Raw genomic sequence first — 11,382 nt, 5'->3', positions numbered from 1 at the left:
TCCCCAGTTTCATCCCCAGCACAATTCTATGGCTGTACACAAGAGGGCAGACACAGTGGGGGAACAGATATCAGCAAGAGAACATTAGACTGAGAAAAAGTAGGTGACTGAGTTCTCTGCTGGAGGCACTCTGGTGCAATGATTAGTACAGAGGATTTAGATTTCCCTTGGAGTCCTGAATGCATATTTGAATGCTGTTTGGGGATAAATAACAGCCTGTAGAAGCCCTGCATTTTCTTCTTGTGTAAAACAAGGATAATAATGCCTTCAGTTCCTGGTTGTGAGAAAAGTGACTTATAAACGTTAAGCTTCAAGCTATTATCCCCTTGTCTTCAAGCATCATTGTAGTCAGTGGGGAAATGGAATGAATGACCACCGAGGCACAGAGATTCAGAAATGTTGATGCTTGTGCATTTGGAGTAGGAAGGAGACAGCCAGATAGGGGATGGCACAGCCTTGAACCGGAGTGTGGGGATTTCTTCCCAGTTAATGAATGTATCTTAGGGGAATAGCTATTGTACTGTATTATATATAGCAATAGTATTTGGCATCTCTCATCTCAGAGTCAATACTCCTATATATTTGCAGGATTATCTTGCCTTCCTTAATAGCATGCATGATTACCACTCGTAGGCCTTACTTAAAGGTGACTTTAGTTACAAAGGAAAGAATCTTGGTCTGAACAGAAAAAAAAAGCATCATACTTTAAGACAGGATGCTTACTGAGGGTGCGATTTCAGGTCAACTCAGTGCAATGGCAGCACAAAAGTGGGTCCTTTTTTTTCTCAGGCTTAACATGGATTGGGTCTCCATTGAAACTATAGACTATGACCTAGTTTCAAAGACCTTTAATCAGAAGAAGTGCTTGCTCTTTGAAGTCCCTACCTCCTCCCACATTTCAATCCCCAACCCTGCCCCTGTCAACTCCCAAACTTATCTGCATAATATACCCCCTCTCCCTTTCTGACTTCTATTCCTTGTCTTCTTTTTCATCTGTCTTCTCTCAGTGTCCCTGGTCCTGGGATTAAGCCTATCTTGAGACTAGGCTCAGTGGCACTTTCTTTGGATTTCATATCCTCATCTCCATGCCTTTTAGATAGGAGGAAGGTGGGGGCTGGTCCTCTGAGTCCCTGCTGCCCCCAACATCAGCACAGCCAGGGCCTTGGGGCCAGTGTGAATTTTCTGATGACGAAGAAGGTTAGAACGACGGCTGAAGTTCTTGCCACACAGAGGACAGGGGTAGGGTTGGACACCACGATGAGTTCGCTGGTGAGCAGTGAGATGAGAGCTATGGCTGAAGCTCTTGCCACAGTCACTACAAGAGTAGGGTTTCTCACCCGTGTGGGTACGCTGGTGAGCAATGAGGTTGGAGCGCTGGCTGAAGTGCTTGCCACACTCAGGACAGGGATAGGGCTTGACTCCTGTGTGGGTACGTTGGTGGGTGACAAGAGCTGAGCTCTGAGTGAAACACTTGTTGCATTCTGGGCATCTGTGAGGCTTGGCACCTGTGTGGGTACCCTGGTGGGTCACCAAATCTGAGCGACGGGTGAAGCATTTGGCACACCGGTCACACACATAAGGCTTCTCACCAGTGTGGATGCTCTGGTGCTGTATCAGTGTTGAGTGATGGCTAAAGCTTTTCCAGCAGACAGGGCAGGTAAAGGGCTTCTCACCAGTGTGGATGATCTGGTGCTGGATGAGGTGGGAGCTTCGACTGAAGCACTTACCACAGTCTATACATGTATAGGGCTTCTCACCTGTGTGAATACGCTGGTGGGTCACAAGGTGAGAATGCCAGCTGAAATCCTTCCCACACTTTTGACATGTGTAAGTTTTTTGGGAGAAAGAGTAAGCTGGGGGGCCACGAGCTCAAGTTCTGGTCCAACTCTGTCCCTTCCCGGGTCTGGACCTTCCCCACTGCTGTCCTGGTAGCATTTCTCAGGGATACAGGGATTCTGAAGAATGTCTAGGGGTTTTTCAAGATCTTTATCATGTAGGACCAGGTTCTTCTGGCTCTTCTCCAGGAGGCTGAGCTGCTGACTTTCCCTTGGGTTTTCTCTGGTGTCTTCTTGCTCCATGCTTTTTGGGACATCACCATAGTCTTTTCCCAATCCAGTAGCAAGCATCTTTGCATCACCAACAGCTTCCAATGGAGGAATAAATCCTGTTTTTCCAATCTTGGCAGCTTCTGGATAAAGAGAAAATCAGAAAACTACTTTAGAAAGCAAACTGAGAGAATATGCTAAGTTCTAAGTTCTAAAGGGCAGGCACTTCGATTCTAAGAAGATAAAGGAGAATCTGAAAGGGAGAATGAAACTTTGAAAGGTATCTAGTTCAACCTCATTTTAGAGAGAAAACAGAATCCCAGAGAGGGAAAGTGAATTGTCTAAAGTCATACAGGGGAAAAAAGAAAACATATGAGTTACTCCAGAGAATCAGGAGTCAAATTCTGCAGAGATGGCCTCTAACACAGGTAAACCTTCAGGGAATGGAGTAGGAAATGAAAACAAAAGAGACAATGAAATCTGGGAATAGTGGTTCCATTATTCCTTATCTCTCCTGATAATGAATGGGAGGAACTATGTTGATTTAAAGAATAGGAGGTAAGGAATATACATTTACTAAACACAACATGCAAAATATGCAAAACACAAATATAACATAATTTGATCCTCCTAACAACTCTGGGAGGTAGGTGCTATTGAGAAAATAGAGACAGACAGAAGTTAAGTGACTTGCTAAGGGTCATGTATCTGAGTAAGTCCAGCCAAGGCTGGATTTAAACTCAGGTCTTACTGACTTGAGGTTCAGCACTCTATCTACTGCCTCACTGCCTATTCTAGAATTGTAGATCCAGTTCTGGCTCTGAGAGGCTTAAGAGATCACTTAACTCAAACCTTTCACTTTGCAGAAGCCCAGAGAAAGGAAATGACTTGCCCATGGTTATATAAATAGCAAGTGACAGAGTTGGGACTTGAACTTGGTTCTCCTGACACCCTGCCCAGTATTCATCCTATCCCTTACCTGAATAGATGCCTTTCCTTTTGCTTGTCCCCTCTGTTCCCTGGTGACAAGAGCTAGATGATTCCCCTTTTCTCTCTAGGTGAGGTGCCAGAGAATCTTTGCTGAAGGGAAACCCTGGTCAGAAAGAGATAACAGCTTGGTCATTGTAACCAAAGGTGAATATACTCAGCTCTAAATACCACCACTGCAAAGGGAGTATTTTATTTTTTATTGATTTTTAAGAATTATTATCATGTAGAAAATACTTCCTTATTGGTCATTGTTGTAAGAGCACTCATACAAAACCAAAACCCCAAAATAAAACAGTAAATACACTGATGCAAAAGATAGTATGCTTTGATTCACATCCATCCAACTCCAACAATTCTTTCTCTGGAGGTGAATAGTGTTCCCCATCATAAGTCTTTCAGGGTGTCCCAAATCACTGCATTGCTGAATAGCCAAGTTTTTACAATTGATCATCGTACAGTATTGTTACTGCATACAATGTTCTCCTGATTTTGCTTATTTCATTCTATGTCAGTTCATGCAGACCTTTCCAACTTTTTTCTGAAATCATCTTGCTTATCATTTCTTATGGCACAATGCTATTCCATCACCAACATGTATCACAATTTGTTCAGCCATTCCCCCAACTGATGAGCATTCCCTCAAATTCCAATTCTTTGCAACCACAAAAGAGCTGCTATAAATAATTTTGTACAAGTAGGTCCTTTCCCCTTTTTTATTATCTCTTTGGGAAGCAGACCCAGTAGTGGTATTACAAGATCAAAAAGATTACAAAGGTATTCTTTGGGCATAATTCCAAATTGTCCTCCAGAATGTTTGGATTAGTTCACAACTCCACCATTAATGCATTAGTGTCAAAAAGGAGTATTTTAGAGTTCATGGACTATTTTAGCAATTATAGCTATAGAGTTAGAAAGTCTCTTTCTCAGATCTTTAATGCCCTCTATGGCATTCCTCAAAAGTGGTTAAACAATTTCTTCTTGCAGATCTCCAATAATGGGAATCTTGCCCCACCTAAAGGCAGCCCATTCTACTTGGGGACAGCTTTGATAGCCTATTTTTCTCGTGCTGAACACAAATATACCTCATTGTAGCTTTTATTCCTTAGTCCTAACCTTCTGGGGCTAATCCCTCTTTCATGTGTTTACCTTTCAGATTTTTGAAGACAGCCATCATGTCTTCTCATTGTCTTTTCTTCTTCAGGTTCCTCAAACTCCTTCAACTAATTATATGGTATTCAGTCCCTTTATCATCCTAGTTGCCTTTCTTTGGACATACCCTGACTTGAGAGTGAACTTTCCTAAAATATGGTACCAACTGATGGGAATAAAAAGGAGGTCTCGAGAGGCAGCATCTGGGAAGACTAGACTCCAACCTGAATACATTGTTTCTGTCTTTGTGAAATAGGAACTGGGAAGTGAATGGAATGTTTCATTGATACACATATTTATTGCTTTGATTTTTTTTACTATTTAATTTACTAATTAATCTAATTAAACTGTAGAATATTAGAATATGTAAAGAGCCAAGGTTTAGGGAGGCAAGGAAGCTGGGAATTAAATTCCGTTATAATTGAGAACTATTTTAAAACCACCTATCTCTATTTGCTGCTGGCTATATTCCTAACCCTGTGAATTGGGAGTGTAGACAGTACTCTTAAATATTATTTTCCTGTAAGAAATGACAAACAGGTTAATTTTTTTGTGTGTGATGAAAAACTATTGGGCTGCAGGAAATGGTGAGCAGGTTAATTTTTTTAAATCATGGAAAGACCTATAGGAATTTATGAAAAGTGAAATGAACAGAACCAAGAGAACATTATTTATAGCAACAAAAATATTGAAGAATAACTTGTGTATGTCCACCTCCAGAGAAAGAACTGATAAATAGAAATAAGACATAATTTTATATACTTTTTGTCAATCAATCTCTTCTATATGGGGGGAAGTGAAGTGAAGAAGGGAGTTACCTGGGAATTTTAATGTAACAAATAAGTAAATAAATTTAAATAATTACTTCTCAAAATCTAGTGTCTTCTGTTGGCTAGGACAAACAAACAAACAAATGGCAATACTGGCATAGTGCCTGAGAATGGACCCCTAGCACTTAAAAAGACAGAGATTCTCAATCTCTACCACCCCTAAACAGCTGCTGGAAATATTCAACATCCCCTTGCTCATGTGAGTAATAGTCAAAACACTCAGACATACTTACTCCAACATATGAGACAGTCAGTCATATTTCTGCAGAGCCATGGGAGGGGGGACAAGATAGATAGACAGCCCACGTAGTTTAATTATACCGTTCTTTTGCCTTTAATCTTCTGTCTGAACTGCTCTTCATAACTTTTGCTGAATTCCTCCTCAGTCTTTAAGGCCTAACTCAAATGCCAAATTCTCCAGAAATACTTTCCCTGATCATCCATTTGAATGCTCCTTGAGACTTCCCAAAACACTTTAACTGTTCCTCTGTATGTGTTTATTGAGAAGTATTTTGCATTACAATTTTTTGGGGGTCATATTCCCCTGCTAGACTTTAAGGTCTACCCCACTTCGAGGAGGGCAGGAATCTATGCATCTCCATCATTACTTAACACAATGCTCAAGAGCCAGGAGCCACTTCAGCCATTGAATCAAATCTCTGCCTATTTGTCCAGCTCAGATGCTAACTCTTTCATTATATTGCTAGCTAGAGGTGATTTCCCCCCATCCTTGAGGTTCTCAATATATCCTTTTATTCATTTAATTAACATCTAAATTGTGTTGCCCATATATAAATGCTGAGGTTTATTATATACAATAACTATAATGAAATTTAGAAAATACAGAATAATGACCCTTTCTGTTGTGAGCTCTCTGAAGATAACAGGCACGGCCATTTTCTCCTGAAATTTCAGGCCCCAGAACAATATATTGTCTATATAAGGCCCCTAATAGAATTGAATGTCTAATAGAATTGAATTGGTTAAAGAACTGGGGAATTTGAGATACAGAAACAAGAAGGAGCAAAGATGTAAGAATTTAAATCTTGCAGGAAGAAGCTCCTCTCCTCCTAGGAAAGACCGGTCAGCAATTCATTGATTTGCTTTGTGCTCTCCTACATTGCAATTTTGACCAAGTGTCTAGTTCTCTCAAACCTGGCAAATGGAAAGAGCTTTAAAAGCTTAATGCCAGGAGACCTGGGTTCCAGTCTTGCCTTGCACTTATCAGGTTATATCACTAAACAATTAATTCAACCTCTTTTAGCCTCTCACCTGTAAAATAAGGATGTTGTTGTAGTCCTCACTTCACAGGGTTATTGCAAGGAAAGCATTTGTGCAAAACTATAGAAGATGTGACTTGCTAATACTAAAAGGAAGAACAAGGAACCAAAGCAGGGGTCCCCAAACTACAGCCTGAGGGCCACATGTGGCCCCCCTGAGGCCAAGTATCCGGCCCCCACTGCACTTCCAGAAGGGGCACTTCTTTCATTGGTGGTCAGTGAGAGGAGCACTGTATGTGGCGCCGCAAAGCACAGCGTAGTTCACATACAGTACTATTTCCGGTGACACAGAACGAGGCACCAAGCAAAGGATTATGTGGCTGCACAATGGAAGATGTCTGCATGGTGAGCAGCGATGGGGGGAGGGAGGGGCTGGGATTCTGCACTGTACATACTGCTGCCCGGTTAGGGTTAGGGTTAGGGCTAGGTTTTTATAGTTCGGCCCTCCAATGATCTGAGGGACAGTGAACTGGCCCCCTGTGTAAAAAATCTGGGAACCCCTGGACTAAAGGTAGAAAATGGAAAGTGGAAGATATAGGTTCCATGTAAGGAAAAGCATCCTTTGTCTTGGCAGATATTGGGTTTCTGGGTCTTTCTTTGACATTCACAGGAAGAATCCGGGGATACAGTAAGCATAAAAGTGGAACCCAAGGAATAAAGCCCTCCCAAACAGGCATCAAGAAATGGTTCCAGAAACTGTAGGAGTAGAAACATAGAAGAAAAACAACTGCTTGATCACATGGGTCGATGGGGATATGAGTGGAGATGTAGACATTAAGTGATCACCCTAATGCAAATATTAATAATATGGAAATAGGTCTTGATCAATGACACTTATAAAACCCAGTGGAATTGTGAGTCAGCTACATACAGGAGGGAGCTGGGGGGGGGGAGGGAAAGAACATGAATCATGTAACCATGGAAAAATATTCTAAATTAACTAATTAAATAAAATTAAAAAAAAAAAGAAATAGTTCTAGACTCAGCAAACAAAATAGAAGTTTCAGTAGAAGGGAATATCAGTTAGAGGAGAGAGATGGAGTGGTGACATCATGAATTATAAATGTGGTTGTGGATCAGAACTTAAACTCCTCAAACATCAGGGACACAGAGCACTTGAGAAGCCACTCCCAGCATAGAAACCACAAGCAAATGGCTCTTCACCTAAGGTCAGGCCATTTTTCTCCTGCATGACATCCCTGTAGAGGTTCCTCTGAGCAGGGTCCAGCTGCCTCCACTCCTCCCTTGAAAGATATACAGCCACATCCTCCAAAGTCACTGGCATCTGAAAAAATGGGACAAAATAGGACAGCTCTCAGTCTTGACAAGCAAAAGTCAGGGACCTACAAGACATGAAGCTTATAATTCCACAACAAAAGTGATGTGAAGAAGCCAGAAAGCAGAGCAGGAGGACAGATTGTAGGGGCATGGTGACTAGGTTAAGGTAAGGAAGAGGAAGCCAAGAGATGACTTTAAAACATCAGTCCAAAGATTGTGTGTGTGTGTGTGTGTGTGTGTGTGTGTGTGTGTGTGTGTGTGTGTGTTTAGCTCTTACTGTCAGTCTTAGTAACAATTCTAAGACAGATGGGCAAGGACTAAGAAATGAGGGTTAAGTGACTTGCCCAGGGTCACACAGCTAGGAAGTATCTGAGGCCATATTTGAACCCCCGACCTTCTGACTCCAGGCCTGAATCACCTTGCTGCCCCAATTTCAAGGTTTTATTATACAGAGCAGTTACCAATGATATAGCAAAGAGAAAATGGCAACCAACTATATTTCATCTCTACTAAGGGTAAGTCAAGAACATATAGGTTTCCCTGGTGTGGCTATTAAAAAAAAACTCAACACAAAAACGTTTGCTTTTTCCAACCTTTAGATCTGTGTCCTCCTCAAATTTGGTACCTCATTTATTTTATGGAACCTTCTAGGCCTGGAGTTTTCCATGTTAACAACTTTCATGTCCCCACACCACCTTGACAATTATTTCTATCTGTGATATCAAAGTTGGAAACGTCAGCTTTCCTGCTCAAGACTCCATCCAGCCTTCTACATCCTAATCCTGTCTTGGCTCAAGACTGTTCTAGTAGGGGGAAGCTGGGTGGTTCAGTGAATTGAGAGCCAAACTGAGATGGGAGGTCTGGGTTCAAATATGGCCTCAGACACTTCTTAGCTGTGTGACCCTGGGCAAGTCATTTAACCCCTATTGCAACCTATTGCTCTTCTGCCTAGGAATTCTAAGACAAAAGGTAAGAATTTTTAAATTTAAAAAAAAACAAAAAACTCCTTCAGTATTTGGGCTTCCCTGAGTCTCTCTATTGGGTGTGTTGTCTCAGGATAGGTGTCACGTTGGTCCATTGTTTGGATCTTAAAAGTAGAGGCTTCCAGTGCCTGTGTGAGCAGGCCATCATGGGGCTCTAATAGAGGATACAAAACCCCAGCCTTCTCCCATATTGATTAGAAGCGACTGGAGAGGGGGCAGCTGAGTGTCTCTGTGGATTGTGAGCCAGGCCTAGAGAAAGGAGGTCCTGGGTTCAAATATGATCTCAGACACTTCCTAGCTGTGTGATGCTGGCCAAGTCACTTAATCCTCACTGCCTAAAAAAAAATTTTTTTAAATGACTGGAGACTTCCGGGTAAACATAGCTGCAGTTTAGATGCAGGAATCTACCTCTCCTCATGGCCTACTGATACAGATTACTTCAAAAGGCTAAAAAAACAAATTGATATGAACAAAGGGACTTCACAGTAGGGCACAGCATTGAAGGTACATGGGATTTGGGCATTTCCACACTATAAGGGGGTGAAAGAGTTCCCACCAAAACTTGAGCTGATCTATCCTCCCCCTCCCCACCTACGGAGCAGTGCACTAGATGCAGAGCCAGCTCGTGCTAGAATCAGTGAGTGAACAAGGGGCACCTCTAGGTCCTTGGTAGCTGACTAAGACCACCAAAGACTACCCCTGAGAGCAGCTAGATTTGAGACCCCCAACAGGCAGAAGAGTGCAGACCTTGGGAGTGGAGATAGCACAGAGAAGGGCTGCAAACAGTAGAAGCTCCAGAGACTGAAGAGGTAGCCTAGCCTCATTCACAGAGAGCCTGCCTTCCTCACTCAAACTTCTGACTGGAAAGGGAAGGAAAAACCAGCATAGTGATGGCAAACAATGCCCAGGAAAAACAACTTCCCAATACTAAGAAGAACAAGAAGAAGGCTTTGACCCTGGATAATTTTTATGAAGGAAAAATCCAGACTACATAGGAAATAGCAGAAGAGGACGAATGAATAAATGCATCCACACCTTCCCAAAAAATGGATATTGTCCACAAGCTCTTGAAGAATTTAAATCGAAGCTTATGAAAAAGTTGGAAGAATATTGGCAATAAAAGTGTGAAATAGTTCAAAAAGAAAATAACAGTTTAAAAGACAGGAACTCCCAATTGGAGAAAGAAGACCAGAAATCAAATGAAATAATAAATAAATTGGAGACCAAAATTAAACAGCTAAAAACCATGAAAAGCAGGATAGACCAAACTGAAAAGGAAAATCGAAAGATTATAACAGAAAATCAAAAGATTATAGTGGAAAACCAGACTTTAAAGACCAAAATTGGGCAATTAGAAGCCAATTATCTAACAAAACAGCAAGAATTAATAAAGCAAAATCAAAAGATTGACAAAATAGAAGGAAACATGAAATATCTCACTAAGAAAATGACTGACCAAGAAAACAGGTCTAGAAAAGACAATCTGAAAATCATTGGTCTACCTGAAAACCCAGAAATAAACAGAAACTTTGACATCATACGACAAGAAATTATCCAAGAAAACTACCCTGATATTCTTAAACAAGAGAGCAAAATAGACATTGAAAGAGTTCATAGAACACCTGCTACACTAAATCCTTAAAAGGCAATCCCCAGGAATGCAATTGCCAAATTTAAGAGCTTCTAAGCTAAGGAAAAATTTTTAGAAGCCAGAAAGAGACAATTCAGATATCAAGGAGCACCAATCAGGATTACACAAGATCTGGCAGCTTCCACACTAAAGGACCACAAGGCTTGGAATATGATATTCAGAAAGGCAAGAGAATTGGGTCTTCAACCAAGGATCACCTACCCATCAAAACTGACTACTTCCAGGGGAAAGTATGGGCATTCAACAAAATAGAAGATTTTTTGTAAAGAAAAGACCAGAACTAAACAGAAAGTTTGATATGCAAACACAAAGCTCAATAGAAACATGAAAAAGATGAGGAAACAAACTCAGAGAAGCTGTTACTTGCCCCTAGACACCTAGCTAGTAAGTGATACTGACATTCTTCTGCCCTTTCCTTCATTACTCTCTTCCTCCTCCATTTCTGGCCACCTAGAACTCATTTAAGATGAATTATCCACTCAACTCCTTCCAGTGAAATGGAGGACCACCAGATGATGAGGACCGCCTCATCATCTGCCCTGCTTCCATACCTATAGACTGCTGAGACTGTCATCTGATCTGCTGATATAGCATGGGAACCTCTGGATTTTGCCAGCAGTCCTGCAGCTGGACTTTATCCCCCTCCCCCTCCCATTAAATTATAAGCTATTTAAGAGCAGAGACTCCCTTACCTTTTTCTCTTTGCATTTCTAGAACTTAGCACAGTACATAATAAGTACTTAATAAATGTTCCTTCATTCATTCTCCTGTCAGAGGTAGAATGTGAACCAAAGAAGTCTTCCTGACTTCCATTCCAACATGCTCTCCACTACACTAAGCTGAGCACTTATAGAGAGTAGTGGCATTTATTAACCTTCTTCAGCAGTAAATGAACAAGACAATCTTTCAAAATAAACCTAACTACTCTTATATTAACTACAAAAAAAAAAGGCTTTAAAAGATTACTTGATTTAGTGTCTTTGATTCTCATTGTATTTCAGTCACTTATTAACCCAACTTACCCCTTGATGGACTGAAGAGATGCCTTAGCTAATATTCCTGCCAAAAGTTCTAATGGGGACTAGAACCACAGCCCTTAATTAAGCTCGGTGTTTCTTAGCTTAATGAACCTAGTTAGAGAGCATTTCTGATAAAGTAATGTTTCTCAGTCCATCA

The 11,382-nt window shown here is 41.2% G+C and overlaps 1 protein-coding gene across 1 annotated transcript; it reads right to left on the bottom strand.

The window, feature by feature from the left end:
• Positions 1–831: 831 nt before the first annotated feature.
• ZNF205 (zinc finger protein 205) lies at positions 832–4,206 on the bottom strand. Its single transcript, XM_056806288.1, has 3 exons — positions 4,182–4,206; positions 1,910–2,188; positions 832–1,853 (listed from the first exon to the last, which is right to left on the bottom strand). The coding sequence occupies exons 1-3, from the start codon at positions 4,204–4,206 to the stop codon at positions 1,093–1,095; spliced, it is 1,065 nt and encodes a 354-aa protein (XP_056662266.1). The 3' UTR covers positions 832–1,092.
• Positions 4,207–11,382: the final 7,176 nt, after the last annotated feature.

The sequence above is a fragment of the Monodelphis domestica genome, chromosome 7 (assembly GCF_027887165.1).
Source record: "Monodelphis domestica isolate mMonDom1 chromosome 7, mMonDom1.pri, whole genome shotgun sequence".
NCBI classification, from domain to species: Eukaryota; Metazoa; Chordata; class Mammalia; order Didelphimorphia; family Didelphidae; genus Monodelphis; species Monodelphis domestica.
The sequence above is the reverse complement of the archived record's forward strand: the minus strand, read 5'-3'. Positions and strand labels throughout refer to the sequence as shown.

What these genes read in the sequence shown, in the direction of transcription:
- ZNF205 (XM_056806288.1), bottom strand. Translation starts at nt 4,206, where the DNA reads ATGGCTGTCTTCAAAAATCTGAAAG. An exon ending in TGTCTTCAAAAATCTGAAAG is followed by an intron (nt 2,189 to 4,181) that starts GTAAACACATGA and finishes CTCTTTATCCAG; the next exon opens with AAGCTGCCAAGATTGGAAAA. An exon ending in CCAGGACAGCAGTGGGGAAG is followed by an intron (nt 1,854 to 1,909) that starts GTCCAGACCCGG and finishes GTGGCCCCCCAG; the next exon opens with CTTACTCTTTCTCCCAAAAA.